At 54.3% G+C, this 19,056-nt stretch overlaps 2 protein-coding genes; one reads left to right on the top strand and one right to left on the bottom strand.

The window, feature by feature from the left end:
- Positions 1-15,786: 15,786 nt before the first annotated feature.
- On the top strand, positions 15,787-16,908 carry CHC_T00006957001 (hypothetical protein). The gene has a single exon (XM_005710244.1). The coding sequence runs from the start codon at positions 15,787-15,789 to the stop codon at positions 16,906-16,908; it is 1,122 nt and encodes a 373-aa protein (XP_005710301.1).
- Positions 16,909-17,830: 922 nt separating this feature from the next.
- On the bottom strand, positions 17,831-18,477 carry CHC_T00006956001 (hypothetical protein). XM_005710243.1 is given in 2 exon segments: positions 17,831-18,009; positions 18,010-18,477. The coding sequence occupies 1 exon segment, from the start codon at positions 18,475-18,477 to the stop codon at positions 18,010-18,012; it is 468 nt and encodes a 155-aa protein (XP_005710300.1). The 3' UTR covers positions 17,831-18,009.
- Between the last annotated feature and the right edge of the window lie 579 nt (positions 18,478-19,056).

The raw sequence follows: 19,056 nt of genomic DNA, 5'->3' as shown, positions 1-19,056 counted from the left end.
CAGGGACGCAACGCGTCGTCGAATGCACCTCGAAAAGGACTGGTTTAGTCGTAGTCCACCCGTACTCAACGTTGTATCAAAAACACGGCTTAGTGAGCACGAATGGTGTCGTTCAGGTTGAGCCTGACAGGCCATTTTGTTTGCTCCTTGCGAATTTTAGGAAGTAGTCTGTCAGGCTACAAAAAGGCCAGGTGGTGGCCGAACTTCTACCGCATCCGCGAGCCGCGTTCGCAAGCCAAACCACCATTGGTGAAGTACTTGGAGTACAAGAGATAACCGAGGAAGGAGTTCGTAATTCTACTCCGTCGCCTACGGGCGATGTTAAATTTTTATCATCAGAGCAAAACCCGAAAGATCCGCGAGAAGAACGGTTGGATGGGCTCCCCGCGTCGGCAACTGCGAAGCCGGAACGACGGATCGAGCCTCCACCGCCGGACGTGGATGAACTCGACCGGAGCCACGTCCCGGACCGGCTACGCGAGCGATTCCGTCGGATGCTCAAGAAATATTCCCGCATGTGAGATGGGACCCTTGGTGAAATTAACACCACGGTCCTCCGAATCGAATTGGTCCCGGACACAAGACCAATTGCGCAAGCCCCGTATCGGGCCGAGACTAAGGCCCGCGAGAAAGAAGATGCAGAAGTACAGAAGATGATAACCGCATTATGTGGTAATAGATCCGCATACGTCTCGACTTTCGGTACTCCACTATACGTGACGACGCGGTAGGGCATCATCTTCCCTTTGAGGACAAAAAGGGGTGGGCCGAGAGCCCCAGCCGCACTAACCACGGGAAGAATGGTAACCCGATTGGTGCTCAAAAAATGGCCGATCTTGGCATCACGTGAACCGGAGCGATTAAGGTAAACTCGAGAGCTGTGTTTTCCGTTTTCATCACGTCCTGGTGTTGCGCCGGACTCATCGCAATTCCTTATCCTGACCCCATCAATGTTATTCTCGAAAATTATTTTGTCTATTGTTGCAAAGTGTGTAGTCAACACCTCTGCATTTACAGTATTGAATCAGAGGGCTTCCTGGCGCAAGGGTCTAGCAAACATAATTCTTTCGTGATGGCGTCGCGTAAATTCACGGACGTATCCTGCCCCTGAAGAGCCATTCTTGAACTGAAGTAGTAGACGGCGGCCGGGCGTCATCCTTGAAACAATGATTTCTATTGCCTGCTTCAGTTGATGGTGACGAAGGGGAATTGCTCTCTCTGCGTATCGGAGCAAAAGCAGAATGACGAGTTCTTTCTTTTTTCTGACAGTGAGTGTGGGATAACTCCTCTCCGCCCTGGGTTGGGTGAGAGGCGGAGGCTTTAGTGAGGGAGCACGCGGCGCGGACGCGACGCGCCAATTGAACCGATCGGACGAGCTCGCGAAAAGGGAGTGGCTCACTGGCCGGTTACGCGCAGTCGCCCCGTGGTGCGTGAACGGGAGCGACCGGTAACGGGTTAGAAGCCAGCGCGCGCGATAGACAACCGAAACGGACGTACGTAGGCGCAAAAGGGACAGGGGCGAGCTTGCCCCAGTTTACTGGTGGGGACGGGTGTCAGGTCTTAACCCCTCAGAGGGACGCCTCGGACACCTGTCCCAGTATACAGTACCTGCCGCCTAGTGCGTACCAGGTACTGTACGCCATTAAAAAACTAGCGCCTCAATTCCTAATTACCGCGCGGACGCTGCAGCTACACGTGTGTACTACTGTACACACGCGCTGCTTACAGACTACCGCACGGATGCCACGTGTGCTAGCGTACACGCGTCATACTGGTAGACTACCGCTTGGCCGACACGTGCACTACTGTACACGTACGCCAGATTACGACCGCTCGGCACGCGCGCGCTCCCTACACGTGGGCACACCCGCCCACGTGTCCACCGTGCACGGCCGCACTGTTAATAATCTCCCCGCGCGCGCGTCCGTCGTTATACTACAGACCCCCTTCCTTAGCTTTCGCTACGTCCCCGTAGCGACCACCCATCCGACCACGCGATTCCGTTCCAGTTTCTCTGTTTTCCTCCGCGCGCGATGCGAAGACCGAAGCGCGTGCGTGCGGGCGGGCTTTTCTCCCGCCTCGACTCCGAGCTGGCGGTCGATTCGCCAGCTGTCCCGTCCGAATCGGTAAGCGCGTCGTCCAATTTCCCTCCTGCGAGACGCTCCGAAACCCCTGACTCCCTCCTAACACTCCCCCGAAAATTCCCAACTCCTCCACCCGCGACGACTTTTCCGTACAGTACCTCCTCCGGAGACCGAGAACGGACGGTCACGACGAAGTCAGCGCCGCACGCCCATACGGTCCGCCGTCGAGCCCTGGTCGGGCTCCGGCGTCTAGCCGATCGGCCCATGCGGTACACCCGTGGCGAAGCCAACGCGGCGAGGCTTCGCGGGCCACCGAGTTGGCCGAGCCCGCGTTCGCGCGGATTAATTCGTCCGATGCGGTGCGCGTGCCCACGGCGTACAGTGCGCGACCCAAAGTCCTCGCCGCCGCCCCCGCCGGGCTGGACGGGGGCCGACACTGTCGCCCGGGCGGTTCTTCACGGCCCCAGCGCACCAGCGCGCTTCGACAACAGCGCGCGCAAGTTCCGTACGGTCGTTTTGGGATTAGAATCCCCGTCTTGGCACTCCTGCCCCGAAGGGCTGGCCAATTTTCATAAATACGCCCTTGTTTTCCGTCCTTTGCGGCCGAAGTCGGCCACAGAAGGGCACGGATACGTGCGCCAGAACTTCCCTCGTGCGCTCGCAGCGATTCACGCGCATCAACCGATCGGTTCGCCTGGTCGCCTCGATTCCCGAGGCGACACTACCGGACGCGGAATGCTCCCAGGAGTGCGATGCCGTTGTCAGAAACGGGCTACGATTTTTTCCCGCAGCGTGGGAGGGAAAAACGTAGCCCAAATCGCGACTAAATTAAAAAGTCGGCGAACGCGATACATCTCAATACAAAGTACCGGTTCCCGGTACAGTTCTCCATTTCCATAGGCGCGTGCGAGCGCGATCATCCGAACGGTGCGGCCAGGCGTGGCTGATAGCTATCCGCGTGGACGCTTGGGAGAAATTCCGATTGTGGACCACCCTCCCGAATGGTTGGCCAATTTTAGGAGAATCTGCGTCCGTTTGCGCGGGATCCATCCGATACGAGCTGCCTCGCGGTGGGCAGTCGCACGCGGCTGGCTGCCGGGGCTGCATAGCACGTGCGCGGCTTGTTTTCCCCAGAGGCTTTTGCGCGGGCGAGAGTCTGAACGGTGCGACCGAGAGCGGCCGAAACTTGCGCTACGCATGCACGCTTGATCCTTGTTGGCGCGAGCGCCAATACCGGTCGATAAACGGCTGTGGAAGCCCATCGGCGGGCTCGTAGGTGTCGTCCGAAGCGGTATATCCATACCACCGGACCTTGTAGTCGATCCCGCCGCGCGTAGTACGGTGTCCGACAATGCGGTCAACGACGTACTCCGCTCTTTGCGTTGCGGCTTGTGCGTCCGATTCGGTAGATGGGGCCGGGGTGACGGTATCCCCCGGCCCGCGCGGCATCTTCGTAACGCGGTCGATGCTCACGCGATTTTCCACGCCGTCCTGCTCGATGAGGACCGTGGTGTCCGTAGCGGAGCGCACGCGAAACGGACCCTCTGTCTTCGGTAGTAGTTTGACAGAGAGCTCGTCCGTTCCGGCCGTACCTTGCGCACGCGTGCGTCGCTCGACGCTTGTCAACGGGCGGGGCGGGCGATCAACGTAGACAAAATCGCCCGCCACAACGACCGGACGGAAGCGGACCTTCTTGTCAAAATCGTCCTTGTACCGCTTTTGCGATGCGGTTAATTTCGTCCGAGCGCGGCCGAGAGCGTCGCGAAGCTTTCGCAGCGTAGCTCGCTTGTACTGCACCGGGGTCTGCGGGTCCTCTCGATGGGTCCCCGCGTCCTGCGGCACAGTACCGGGGAGGATTAAACCGGACGGTGGCCTCGTTAACACCAGGTCGAACGGAGTCGTCTCCGTCGACCGGTGGACCTGCGTATTGTACGCGAAGGTCAGCGGCTGCACGTAGTCGTCCCAATTGCGCTGGTGCTCCTCCACGTAGTGCCGGAGGCGTTGCACCAGCGTGCGATTGAACCGTTCGGTCTGCCCATTCGACTGGGGGTGGTAGGCTGTCGTGAGATAATGCCGCACCCCCAGGAGGGCGCATACCGCGTCGAAGAATTTCGCAGCGAACTGGGGGCCATTGTCGGTTAGTACGTAGCGCGGCGCTCCGTAAACGTAGACCCAGTTGTCTAAAAACGCGTTTGCGACGACCGAAGCCGTTGTGGTCCGGAGCGGGATACTGCGCGTTAGCTTGGAGAACCGGTCGGTAATTACCAACACGTGTTGGTTTCCGTGCGCGGTCTTGGGTAGGGGCCCCAGGAGGTCCATCGCGACAAACTCCAAGGGGCACGCCGCGGGGAACAGCTTGAGATCCTTTTGGTTCTTGACAAGCGTCCCGCGGGTCGCAGCACACGAGGTGCAATTCCGTACGGTCGAAAACGCGTCGCTGGCCATGTGTGGCCAGTAGTACTCCCTGCGAAGGGTGTAGTACATACGCGTCGCTCCCGGGTGACCTGCCAACCTCGGATGGTGTGCCAGGTACAGTACCCGGGGGCGCAACCGAGTCGGTACCACTCGCTGCAGGGTCCCGTCCAGCGGGGACGTCCTCACGAGAAATCCGTAACGGTCGATGTCGAACTTCGAGTTCGGCGTCCCGACGGTTTCCGCGGCGAAGCGACAGAAGGCGCCCTCAGCTTGTTCGCGTAAAAATTCCTCAACCGAGATGGACGCAGCGTCGCGTTCCTCGGGAGTTATCGCGAGCGCGTGACAACCGTCCGGACGGTCTTGCGGCGGGTCCCAGTGCACATTGTCCAGGAGGGCCTCGCTGCCCTCATCGTACTGGACCGCGAAGCACGGGACCTCATCATCGACCGGTTCGGTGTCTCCTCCATCGGTACGTAAGCGCGATACGCCGTCCGCGAGTTGGTACTTGACGCCTGGGCGGTACTGTACCTCGTAGTCGTACTCCGCCAAGCGCAGGCGCCAGCGAGCGAGCCGACCGGAACTGTCCGCTAAATTGAGGACCCAGCGTAGGGCCTCGTGATCCGTGCGGAGGTTGAACGCGCTTCCGTATAGGTACGGCCGTAGGGTGAGGATGCTCCACACTACGGCCAAGCATTCCTTTTCGGTAGTCGCATAATTGCGCTCCGCGTCGGTCAACGCACGGCTCCAATATCCGATCGGTCGAGTACCTCCATCGGGTTGCTCCTGTAGAAGGGCGCAACCCACTTGGTGTCCGCACGCGTCGGTGTCCGGCGTATATTTCCGTCCGTAGCGGGGCAGCGCGAGGATTGGCGGCGACACGAGGCGCCGCTTCAATTCCTCAAACGCCGCGTATTCCGCATCGGTTAAGATCTCGAACTCGTAGGGCTGATTCTTGCCGGTCTTCTTATTCAGCGGCGCGGCGATCTTCGCGAATCCTTGCACAAACCGTCGGTACACGTTGCACATCCCGAGAAAGGATCGCAGTTCCGTTTGGTTCGTAGGCGCGCGCGCACGCTCGATCGCGATGACGTTGCGTCGCTCCACCTCCAACCGTCCCGGACGAATGACGTGCCCGAGATAGGTTACGGAGGTGTCGAAAAACGCGCACTTCGCCAATTTTAGCGACACGCCCGTGGTATGTAGAAGCCGTAGTACCTCGCGCACGTGTGCCATATGTTCCGTAACGGTTCGCGAGTAGACAATGACGTCATCGAGGTAGACCAACGCGGTCTCCCATTTCACGCGGGACAGGATGATGTCGACCGCTCGTGGAAATGTCGCGGGCGCGTTTTTGAGACCGAACGGCATGCGTAGAAAGCGGTAGAGGCCCGAATGCGACGCGAACGTTGTTTTATCGCGGTCCTCCTCGGCGATCTCCACCTGCCAATACCCGCTAATACAGTCTAGCGTGGTAAAGACAGTGGCATCGCCGAGCGAGTCGATACATTCGTCCATGCGCGGTAGTGGGTAGGAGTCGCGAACCGTAACGGCGTTTAGCTTGCGATAGTCCACGCAGAACCGCATGGTCCCTTCCTTTTTAGGGACGAAAACCACGGGGCTCGCCCACTCGGCCGATGTCGGTTCGATGACTCCCGCGCGCAGCATGCGGTCGATTTCCTTCTTCTCCTTCTCGCGCGCGATGGGTCCGGCTCGGTAGGGTGCTTGGTAGATCGGCTTCGCACCGGGCTTCAGCTCGATGCGATGCTTCGTAGCATCGATCTTACCCAAGTGGCCGAACCACATGTCCTTGAACTCGGACAGCATGTCCATAATTTCCGACCGGACGGTACTGTCTTCTGCACCAATATGGACGTCTTCTTCCCACGAGCGGGTCTTCTCCGCGTCCGTATCGGTCCGCTCATCCGCGTTAGCGGGATTGCCACTGCGGGCTTCGTCCGTTTCCGGTTCTTCGCGTCGCGCGCCTCCTCCCGTAGCGGTGGTGGATTTAATTCTGCCATCGTCCGTAACGGGTACTTCTCGTCGCGCACATTCCCCCGCGGGTGAGGAATTAATCCTGCCTTCGTCCGTAGAGGATTCTTTGCGACGCGCGTATCCTTCCGTAGCGGTGGAGGATTGTCTTCTGCTGTCGTCCGTAACTGGTTGTTCGCGTCGCGCCTGTTCCTCCGTAGCGGTCGAGGAATTATTTTTGTTCCCTCCCCCTTCCTTATCGTCGGCCTCTCCGGGGACCGGCACGCCAAGTGTCTGGATGTGTGTGGGGGATGGCAACGCGAGACCAACAACGGTATGCTTGGGGACGTGGGCCGCGCGGCTTCCGAAGTTGCTAACAAGCACCGTAAACGGCTCGCCCCGGAAGAGGTCCATGACCCCCTGGGCCATCAGGCATAAATTCTTATGCGCCGTTTTGCGGTGGTTTTGCAGGAAGCAAAGCCCCCCAACCGGTGTTGCGACGCGTACCATCGCTTGGGTCATCGGGGGTATCGTGACCCCCTTGACCACGCGAATTTTCCGTGACGGTACGTTCGTCGGGAACTGCGCGCTTCCGGTCGGCCGAATTTTCCTCCTGCGGGAGCTGCTGCGACGGTCCCCTCGAGGCCATCTTGCGGTCGTGCCTCGAGGGTGTGACTCCCGTCAGCGCTACGGACGGCGCATGATGGAACAGCACCTTCCTCTGCGGTGGCAGGATCGCCTTCACGTGGCGATCCAGGAACGTGGTTCCGAGGATACAGTCCACCGCGAGGTTGGTGACGACCAAGAACGGCACGCGCGCGACGAACTCACCAATCCGGACGTACAGTTTGAGCTCGCCGAGGGCCTTCATCGACCTATTCGAAGCGTCGATGAGCGGCGGGCTCCGCGCGGACTGGATGGCAGCGCGCCACGGTTCTGCCACACAGCGTAGGTGGATTAGATTCGGGCCGGCGCCCGAATCTAGAACCGGCGTGATGGCGCGCATCATCGCGCGTCGTTGTCCGACCGTTGCGGTGACCTTATAATTTTGCTTCTTGAAGAAGCAAATTGCCGCTTCGTCCGTTCGGCTCTGCGATGGCGCGCGTACCGAAGCGGTCGACGGGGTGCCTTGTTTATTGAGGCTTGGCACGGGGAGGATCGTCGACGCCTCTACGCGTCCTCCCCGGCTTCCCCCGTCAACCCAAGGTCCTCGGGCCCCTCGTCCGTCAGCGGTAGCGCGGATTCTTCCGATTGGACGGCCTCGCGCGGCTCGACCACGTTGATGCCCGTGGGAGCCTGCGCACGCGAATTTCGCCACGCGGTCGGCGGTTGGCGCTCGAACGGCGAACCCGGGCGGAGACCTTGACGGATCCGAAGCTTTTGATAATTGGCCTCGCGGGCCTGCAAAAGCTTCGAACGCAGCGCGCTATCCGCCACCACAGGACATTGCTCCTGTCGGTGGGTCAGGTCCAGACAGAACCGGCACGGCGGGGGTCCAGGTAATCCTTGGTTGAAGAACCGGACCCGCTGGTTCTGTACTGGCCTTCCGTACGGATGTGCGCGCGCGTCACCGTGTTGGGCGGGCGCCATCGGCGCGCCCGCCGGGGACGAGGCAGGTGACGGATGGTAGCTAGTCGGCGGCGAGCTAAGCGAGCTCGGCGTCGCCGACTGGTCCGTCACCGCCAGTATCTCCTCCGTTTCGGTTCCGCGCGCTGTCGGGAGTTCAGACAGGGACTCGACCGACAGCACGGGCCTTGTCCGCGCGTTGCGCGTGAATCTTCTCACCGAATCGGACGGTGCTTGAGGCGACGCGAGCGAGGTCGCCTGTCTTCGAGCCGAGGGGTGCGTCTCGCCTATCGCTTGCGCGTAGCGTGCCACCGCTTGGTAGTCCACGCCCGGATGCGTCGCGAGATAATTCCGCACCTGCGCGCACGTCGCTGGCAGAAGTCCCTCAACAAAAAGGGACTTCAGGCGCCTGTCCGAAAATACGGTTCCGCAGCGCAACGCCTTGTCCTACAACTGGTTACTGTACACCTCCTCCGTCATATTAGAGCTCTGACGGAAGGAGGTGACATCACCGACCGCTTCGGAAATAACTTCGTCAGTCGCGTACGTGCGCAATAAAAAGTTAACAACTTCCGCGTAGGTTTCGAGCATATCGCGCTGCTCCGCATCGACCGCCATGGTGTTCCCGTGTAGCCTGGACTGGAGCAAGGCGTGAGCCTGCCCAGTCAAATAGAACTGGAAACACCATACGGCCGCGCCTTCGCTGACCCCATTGTGGTCGCGGGCCATCTTGAAGCGCGCGAGAAATCCTAGCACCGCGATTGGATCTTGACCACCGAATGTGTGGGTTTTCAGCTGGACGTCCAACTTCTTCCGATATCGGTTAACTCGCCGCGCGGTACTCGCGTCGTAGCGCGCGCTGCCATTTTCCAGCCTATACATGCGGTAGTCGACGGCCTTGGTGAACAGGTCGTTCAGCGGCCTGATCACCGGCAACCGTTTCGGATCCCGCCTCGGGGCAGACCGGCGGTCCCTGCCCCTGCGATGGCGGTCTCCTTCTCCGCCGGGGCTACTGTAGCCCTCCGGATTGGAGTCTTCTCGCCGGAACCGACGTCGGTCGCGCGCATTGCGGCCTCTGCGGTCGCTTCTGCGCGATCCGTCCGAGTCGGTGTCCTCGTCATCGGAGGGGTATCCACCTCCTCCGGCATCGCGGTATCGCGTATAGCGTCCTTCGCGGTTATCATCGGAGGGGTAACCGACCCCTCCGGCATCGCGGTATCGCTCGCAGCGTCCGTCGCGGTTCTTGCGCGTCGCCCTGTGGCGACGTCTTGTGTCTTCTTCCTCGGAGGGGTTTTCTGTACCCTCCGAGGTGTAGCCTTGAGCGCCGGGTGCGCTTCTTCTGCTCGACCGATACGGCTGTCGCTTTTCTGTCGCGAAGCGCCCCAGGCGGTTTTCTGTCCCGCGGGGGCCAGCCGTATCGGCGAGTACGGGAGGGCCATTTTCTGTGGGCCCTCCTGTAGCACCATAAATTGGTGGGAGGTAAATGGTCTTACCCTCCGGGTGAGGGGCCATTGTACCGATCCCGGGTGCGGCGCCGATCGGTTCAGCGTGCGTTAGCGTAGGATCCGGAGCGGTCGAGTCGCGCTGCTCGCGTGCGTCGACTCCTGCTCCGGCGAAGGTCGTGGCCAGACGATTGGCCACGGCGGAGCTGATCGCTCCCTTTAGAGCCGTACCGGACGGGGATTCTTCATCCACAGTGGTGAGCGCGGTCACCACCTCGCATTGGACTTGAGCGGGTAGAAGTTCGTCCAAAAGCGGTGGTATCGCGCTGCGTACGTGCGCGTCCACGAGCGCGGGCACCGTTCGGTCGAGGCATACGCGCGCTACCTGGGGGAGTTCCGTAGCGAGGAACTCCTCGACCCAGGCCTGGATGCGCGGCTGAATCGCGTCGACCATCCATTGGACGCGATTCTCGGTGCCTGCCGACACGGCCGGCGTAACATCCGATGCGGACGCTCGCGTGCGGCCCGGTCGCGGTGGCGGTCGCAGCAGGGCTTCCGGGTTCTCCACCCGGGGGCGCGGTGCGCCACTGCCACTGCGGGTGCTCAGACGCCCGGAGGCGGAGTCTCCCCCTTGATCCGGTCGGTTCATCGTCGAATACGCTTCGCGATCGACGCGGTGATTTCTCAACCTTTTCCGTCCGTACGGTTCTGCGCGCGATCGAACGATCACGCGTGCGGCTCAACCTCGAGAGTTATCCCCTCCACAAGAGTACCAAATGTGGGATAACTCCTCTCCGCCCTGGGTTGGGTGAGAGGCGGAGGCTTTAGTGAGGGAGCACGCGGCGCGGACGCGACGCGCCAATTGAACCGATCGGACGAGCTCGCGAAAAGGAAGTGGCTCACTAGCCGGTTACGCGCAGTCGCCCCGTGGTGCGTGAACGGGAGCGACCGGTAACGGGTTAGAAGCCAGCGCGCGCGATAGACAACCGAAACGGACGTACGTAGGCGCAAAAGGGACAGGGGCGAGCTTGCCCCAGTTTACTGGTGGGGACGGGTGTCAGGTCTTAACCCCTCAGAGGGACGCCTCGGACACCTGTCCCAGTATACAGTACCTGCCGCCTAGTGCGTACCAGGTACTGTACGCCATTAAAAAACTAGCGCCTCAATTCCTAATTACCGCGCGGACGCTGCAGCTACACGTGTGTACTACTGTACACACGCGCTGCTTACAGACTACCGCACGGATGCCACGTGTGCTAGCGTACACGCGTCATACTGGTAGACTACCGCTTGGCCGACACGTGCACTACTGTACACGTACGCCAGATTACGACCGCTCGGCACGCGCGCGCTCCCTACACGTGGGCACACCCGCCCACGTGTCCACCGTGCACGGCCACACTGTTAATAATCTCCCCGCGCGCGCGTCCGTCGTTATACTACAGTGAGCACATGCGCCCGCGACGTCGAACACCGGAACGATTGAAGGAATTTTTGGCCACGAAGTGGCGATGGATCATCGAACAGCGCACACCAAATCTTTCTGCTGCAACGCGTAGAGGGCCACATTGCACGAATTGGACCGCAGCTTCTATGGCATTGACTCGTGAGGGTGGCGGAGCCATAATGGCACTGATCACGAGAGAAAAGGTGGGGAAGACACCGATGGAGAAGGTCCGTCGTGGAATTAATCTTGCGCCTTTTGGCGTCAATGTAGTAAAGATTGCAATGACTCTCAAAGATGTGGCCATGTTGTGAAACGATGTGTTGGGTTCGGTTTGCAGTTTGGGCGGGCGATCCGAGCCAACAGGGTTTGAATCGCCCGCCTTTTCATTGATGGACGGACTGTTTAAAATGTAATCTGTTGTGCTCTTTCAGTTGGTGAGATTTAGTTTTAATTTCATCCACAAGATTTGGCGACAAATGACAATTCATGGCACGCAGGCCAGTGTTCATGACCGTTTGGCCCAGTGTTGTTCAGATTATTGGCAATATTTTGCATGTCCCGGTATTGGGGCACTGTCTCATATTTGGGGCACCCCCCCCTTTACCGGTGGTGATGCTCTGACGGATGAAAAAGATAGTGGTAGAGGAAAAACAGCAAACAGAAAAACGTCAATGGCCAAGGAGAGACTTACACGCATGAAAATAATTTTGCCTGTTTGCCTATTTGTCTTGGCGCCGGTGGGGATAAATTTCTTGCTGGTAAAGACAGATAACAGCACCGCATTTACCTTTATTGTTTTTCGATCATTCGCAATCGTCCTTGGATATCTTTAAACGAAAATCCAGATTCGATGCCAAATGGCTTCGGGGGGATCTAGGTTTAGCAAAGAAGTTAAAATGTCCTGCAAACCCCTTTTTAGGTCGTTTGAACGAAACCAGGAGGTACCCAGATGACTCAAAAAATTCAAATAAGAGATGAACAATGTTTCTATTTGCAAATAGATATGTATGCCACTTATAACCATGTAGAATTTTCGATCTGCGATGGCGTGGAGACCCTCAGGAGATATGGTCTCATGAGACTTGTTGATCGTGCATTCCAGAGGTTTCCATACACCGTGATGATGAGGTCATCAAACGAGGTGCAAGCTGAATATAGGTCAGGCGCAATCGCTTACTCGATGCAATTCAGGTCAACAAAGTACTTAAAAATCACTCGTTAGATTGCACCAGTTGGGCTGGACAGGTAATATTGAGCTAAGCAGCGCCCATCGCTGTTTTGTTGTCGCACCGGTCGTCCAGACGCTGAAAGACTCGCACTTTATCCGAATCGCTTGAAAGAGGCTTGGAGTGGTTGGTCGAAGTCACTACGAACGATGCTTCTTGCGTCGTAACCCTAGGTGACGTTTCAAAAGCCTGAGATACATCGTTATGTCTTCCGCTTTGGTACCGGGGTAGTGTCGTTTGAGACCTTGAAAGTGATCGAAATAAACCTTGCGGTTAACAGACATAAGTGATCACTGTGTAGTTGGTTTAGGAAAGCTGTGATGCCCCTTTTTCTGGGGGAGGACTACGAGGAAGTACTACTAATTCGATGCGCCGCTGCTGCGGGCAGCGTTTGTGTTATACATGTGTAATTCGGCGCTATGCGTTTTCGGGCATATTTACCAATCGGTACTGTTTCGCCGCGCAACACACAGCTACACAGAGCCGGTACTAAAAAAACAGCCTTCGCATGGACAATGAATTGCAAGGTTCGTTAGTATGACCGACAAAGGCGTCGATGTCTGAAAGAATGTAAGAATATTGAAAGGGCGTGGCATCTGTCGTTGAGAGATTTACAATGAACGGGATTCAAAGATTTGCCCACTAAATTGCACGTACTGTAGGCCCAATCGAAGCTTAGAAAACTACGTGTCCCCCACGTTTTCAGTGTGATGCATGCTTGTTCTCTATGAATACGCATGGAGTTAATTCAATGACAAAAAGGGACACGCAAAAAACAGAGCGAATAAAGGAGTATCGAGTTGAAGCATCTCCCAATGTGCTTATTGTCATTTCTCTTAATTGAAAAAGAAGCAAGTCGAGCCACATTCCAACAGACATATAAACGCGGATTGGTACCGAGCACTTCCAGAAGTACAGTTCTTCTTTTCAAGTTCTACTATATGGGACAAAGTACGCATGACTCTTTGTTGAGACGACGGTAATAAACCTTTGCTGTGACTGAGTGAGTAACTAATGTTTCATGATAGAAACAAATCAAACGATCCACGATGCCGTTTTTACACCTTGTTCTAGTCCAGTTTTCCGAAGCAGAAATAGCACTCGTCATTGCGTGATCTCAGCTGATGGTAGCCTTTCCGAGACATCGCCTATTCAAGAGTGGTTAAATTTCTGAAATGCGCGCGTTATGCTTCTGCCTTCTGTCGTAACGGCATTGGTGATGAGGGGGTTGCGCATAAATCAGCCCAGTACGACGAAAACGTGGCCATTCCCGGCCATACACGAGCCCGAACCCAGTCAAATGGAAAGAGTATCAAAACTTCGACGGCAACGTTTGAACATGGACACCAGAGCAAATATTTAGAGGTAATGCATGGCAACTCGGGCGAGAGTATCGCTGAATCGATAATAACGGTTCGAACTGCAGGTTTATAGAGCTATAAGCTAGAGTTTTAATGCCAGCCTTCTTTTAAGAAAAAAGACAGACATGAATAGCACTGTTGATGGCGAGCGGGCGAAACCCCTCGCCGGTAATTGAAAATGAAAAGGTTACATGAATGTGGTCTGAGCAGCTAGTCAGGAGAGAGATGGTCGTATCAACCAAGCGTTACGAGTCGACCGACAGCAACTATCTTTACCAGTACAAAAACATTGCCAATTCTGACAAAACCAGGAACTGCGACAGAGAAGCCTCTCAAACGCAACTCTGATGGTATTTACCTGAAACTAATGTAATGGATCATCACAAGGATTTGAAAAAGGAGTTGAAGTATCGGTAGGGCTGGTTTGTTTGACACACTGTCGCTCTAGTCCAAGCAGTATCATGTGCAAAATGTTGTGCCGATCGACATGTTTCTCATCCATGACAATAAATCAAATGAAATAATGATAGGATTTAACTGAACTGAAGATGGATAGGATAAAGTGATGAGCTACTCAGTTTTGAGGATGGAAGAGTGCCATTCACAAACGCTCAACTCTGTTTCGAGTTTCGAGTCCGTTACTGACAACATTATAGTTACGTTACTCAGAGTTTCCATTCATTTTGTGGAATGTACGGCGAATTGTGAAAAACGGAAAGTCCACGAAATCATTCTTCGGGTTTACATGTAAATCTCGGTATTCATATAGACGCGAATGCCGACAACTACAACTTCCAGAAAATCACTCTCAAATAGGCAAGCGAAGAACTTAGCATGGTTGGTGTATCAGGCCGATCTATGTTTTTTGAATAGTATTTTACAACGGAACCAAATATGTACCGAAAACAGATTTACAGAGTTCCATATGGGTACGGCAGATATTTTTGGTGCTTCGGCTGCACCAGAAGAAAAGCTGTCATTCATACATGACAAGGTTTTGGGTCGAGTAGCATGAGTAGGAAAATGGGCTTCGCGTAATAACGTCATAAATGGCGTCATTTAGTGAATAACCTGCTCAACGATTTCAATCGGAGCATACCCGACATTCTGACGTTTGATCATGCATGTGTTTTCATGGAACTGAATTTGGAAGGATGTTTGTCCACCTCGGAGGGCAACAAAGCATGTGAATTAGTACGAAGGCGAGAGACAATGAATCAGGCATAGGAGGTGGTGAGGTGAAAGAATCTTCTTTCAGGTGGAATGGAAGGCAACCAAAACGAGATAGACAAAGGGAATGAATTGATGGAGCGGGATGCGATGAGGATTTTGCATTTGGAAATTTCAAATCTCGCATCATACATTTACGTCTGCATCATCAGATTGAGTCAGCGAGAAGGAGCAGTCGTGGAATGTGTGAGTAGAGAGAGCCTTACGTGCTATCCATACAGACTACATCTTCCCTGTATCGGTGTGTCGATGTCGGCAGCCAAAGTTGCAATCGTTGTCAAAGTTATAATTTAGGAAGCAAGCGTTGTGAAAAGGGTTTTTTTGCGGATGGCGCGAGGAAGGGCAAAGAAACAGTTCAGTTTATTTTATACAAAGAAATTTATAGCAAAGAAACGATTCTCAGTTTGGGCTGTGTACACCGGGTACACGTACGTCGCACAACTACAGTACCGTGCGTGAAGGGGGCTGCATAACACGTTTCACTACGACGATTTTTTGAGCTCAAAACACTGATGTATGCGGATTGTGTAGACCCGTCAGAATGCTTTACAGTTAAATATTGACCGACAAGCCGTAAAAAACATCCAATGAAAAACATGCGTCAGTATAGTGGTACACTTGTCTCAACGTCATAGGAGTACATTACAATGCCGTCCTGCTTTCGGGGGGAGACGTTCATTCCAGGGCTCACAGGTTTCACTACGGCCCTGGCGAGCACAACCACTTCCCAATGTCAAGCCGCTATATTGCTGGTGCCTCTGGCACATCTCAACACACATGTTACGTCCGTTCTTTTGCTTCCGCAGTTATCTCTAGCCCCCCATCTTCTCCCCGGGCTGCAACGATCCCTCCTGGCATCCAGTTGTTCCGTGAAGTTCACATGCAGAACCAAATATCGCAACCAAGTCCAGCATCTCGAGCCTCCTGACACGGCGAAACCACACGGCGTTGTACAGTACGACGACGAAACCCTCAATTGTTCTGAAGGTTCACGTGCGCTATGCCTTCTGGGCCGCTTCTTATCAACCCGCTACCACACCTCATCTCATGGAGATCCACGCAATATATTCTCCTGCCACGCCTCCACTCCCGCGCCGCTCCATATTTCAAGCCTCACTCCGAAATCTCGATATCGCATGGGACACAGCAGGCATCTTGGCATGTCTGTGGTGGGCCACGCAATCTGTCGCCCTTGTGCTTGCGAACAAAGCAGTCTTTTCTCAACCGCTTTTTGATTTTCCCTGGCTCATCATCACCATACAATGTGTCGTTGTCGTCTTCGCCTTCTCTCTCGTAGCGATCGTACGGCGTGAGCAGCCGGCCATAAATCTCAGCCAAGTCTCCAACATGCTCGTCCCGTCTATTCTCTTTCTGCTGTATCACTATTCCAACGCAAGGTCGTTGCGGTTCATCTCTTTACCGGCCTTCACTGTTGTCAAGAGTCTGGCTCCGTTAGGTGTTACGACCGTCGAACGAATCGCTTTCGGGAATTCAATTCCGACGGGTGTCTACGCCGCCATGGCGCTTTCTTTGCTAGCGAACGTCTTTACCTTTGACTCGGCCAGTGCCATATCTGAGACTTCCCTTCTTGGCTACGCATGGTCTCTCTTCAATGTCACTACTCATATCTTTTACGTTTTGGCATTGCGATATTGTTCAGGGAGCTATAAGGCGACCGACAAGGCTTTTGTCGCAAATCTGCTCTCTATCCCAATCGCTTTCCTCTTTTCGATTGCAAACCAAGAAGTTACCACTTTTTCGCATGAAATCACCCTGCTCCCTTCCGTCGTGCGGTTACCGTTGATCCTGTCCTTCGCACTGAGTGCTGGCTGTCTAGTATCAGTTCTCTCTGCTTTCGAGGCTGCATCTAGCGATGCCCTCCGGTACTTAGCACAGACGAATAAGATTGCAATCGTACTTCTTGGGGCCGCTATCTTCAGAACAAAATTCACCCCGCATGCGTGGTTCGGTGTCTTCCTCGCAGTTTTTTCGGGCTTTTGTTTCGTATACACCAAGTCCCACAATAGCTCTCTGGGAATTCCCAGACCAATTGTAAGCAGTCCAACCTTAGAGTTACTGCTGCCCACGGAAGACTGTCCGGTAGAAGAAAACGTGTCAGTGTCGCGAAAAGTGACTGCCTCCCAAAAGTTCAATGACACAGAGATTTAGATAGCGCTATTACGGTTGACGCGGTCTGCATCATATATGCAATAGAACGTTATTCCGGATAGAAATTACCTGTAAACTCCAGTACGTTTTTATGGACCGGTTTGCCTCAAACAGCGAATGCATGCATGCAGATACGCATGTAGTCACAGCTCTCTACCTACTTCGCACTATGGATGTGAGTTTTCTCCGTTTCATCTTGTCTTGAAGCTGCAGAGTCATGTTGTCGGTTCTGGTGCACAAATCCGGAAATCCTTCGTCATGGAAACGAGGGGGCTGCTTCAGTAAGAGATGGAGGCACATGTTTGAGAACAAAATGGACTCTTCCTTGAATGCTGAAGGGAACCGAGTATTTGATTCGCGTATCAGTCTCTTTGAGTACAGTATATCAAAGTTACAAAAGGCATCCGTCGCTGCTGCAATTATCGCCAGAAATTTGCCCTCCCCCTGACGAGCCACTTGGCAAGAGTTTGGCGTCATTTGGCATCATTCTTGTGTTGCATATGTTTAATGAAGGATCAATGGGAAATCGATAATTAGCCTGATTATCACATGTGGCCTGAACTCTCATTATCTCTGTGCCTCCGGGACTCTATTTCCCTTATGTTCCCAGTTCGTAGAAGAGATATCACCCTCACGCAACTATCCGGTCGAATTCTCATGCAGTCTGGACACGAGGTGTCGGATGTTGTCTCTTGAGCGTGAGTCATGGCGGAATGATACGCCAGATAGACATTTAGAGGCAAATCCTTTTAGGATATCGGTCTTGCTGCAACGACTAACCCAGAAAGTTACCAGTTTGACAATGCGATCATGCCTGCTCGGTGTATGCCTGCTCGGTGTTGTGAATAAATGGGAAGGGAAAGAGGACAAGACCAAATTTAGCTGCCAATTTTTGCGCGTGCAATAGCTCTCTATTGAGATGTACAGATTGATGTGTTTACTGTTGTCAAATTAACTTTTCACTGGGCCCGGAGATATGGAGTAGTTTATCCGTGTACAGTATGCAGCTACACTTCGCTTTGGAATGCCAGAACATCTCTCTCCAGCGCGCCTCCACTAAATGTACTTCATGAACGAGTATAGAGATGCAGTTGGACTTCGTCAACTCTTCTCAAGATGGCACTGCTTAAAAGTCAGTTCCTTTGCAAGCTTCGGATTAGATGCTTCCAGGCTCTCAAATCGATGACGGTGCTTCCTCGTGGTGAAATGAACGTGGAGATTCTGCTTGGTTCCAAACGTAACTTCACAGAAGAGGCATTTGAAAGGTCGCCAATTTTCATGAACCAAACGAACGTGGCGTTTGAGCTGTTCTTGTTTATAGAATGGCTTATCACACTGATGGCAGACGTGTGGCCTGGTCGCAACGGTGGATTTCTGCGACGATGAAGGTTTCTCTTTCTTGCTTTTGTCGTTGTGGTGGTGTGTGCTCGAAGATTTAGATGGGTTTGCCCTTCTCCCATGCGATGAACCACTCGCCGAGGTGGAATGGTTTTGCGAAGAACGGTTAGTTCCTCGTCTTGCGAGTGCATTTGGCTTTGAACTGGGAGATAATAGGTAGTTGAGGTCCATTTTTCAGAGACGAAGTCGATGTGTTCGACTGTGAAACTTCGCTGCCATCCGCTGTGTTTATATATATACAAAAATCCTAGCGGTTGTTCACGTTCGCACCAACATGCTGGTTCTGTTGAAAAAGGGGACAGCGAATCGAACTTTGAGCTGCGAATTGCATCCCAATCTGATTTTGCATGGATCGGATTGATTTGGTGGGAGTTTTTGAAGATGCAAACGATGCGAGGGAGGAAGTGAGTATGGCCAATCGTACGTACAACAAATTTTGCTCCCTCGGCATTTACTTGGGTATGAAATGGGCATTTCAAAAGCACTGCTACAAGATGTAATGAACTTGTACTGGACAGCTCTTAAAAACAAGCCTGGCGACGGCACTGTTCAGCACTATCACACCCTGTGATCAAAAAGGCAAAAATAGTTTTTTACGAATCAATGCAAAAAGCTGTTGCCCCACGTGAGCATCTTTGGTACTGTCCAGGGCTCATTCAAGGCAGTAAAAAAGAATTGAGAACAGATGCGTCACTGACATTCGGCTTTTGAATAGAAGTTGAAAGAATTCGCTATTCTTGTTGTCTTTGG

Source organism: Chondrus crispus, genomic scaffold (genome assembly GCF_000350225.1).
Source record: "Chondrus crispus Stackhouse genomic scaffold, scaffold_56, whole genome shotgun sequence".
NCBI classification, from domain to species: Eukaryota; Rhodophyta; class Florideophyceae; order Gigartinales; family Gigartinaceae; genus Chondrus; species Chondrus crispus.
This window is presented reverse-complemented; position numbering and strand designations above follow the sequence as displayed.

What these genes read in the sequence shown, in the direction of transcription:
- CHC_T00006957001 (XM_005710244.1), top strand. Translation starts at nt 15,787, where the DNA reads ATGGAGATCCACGCAATATATTCTCCTGCCACGCCTCCACTCCCGCGC.
- CHC_T00006956001 (XM_005710243.1), bottom strand. Translation starts at nt 18,477, where the DNA reads ATGGACCTCAACTACCTATTATCTCCCAGTTCAAAGCCAAATGCACTC.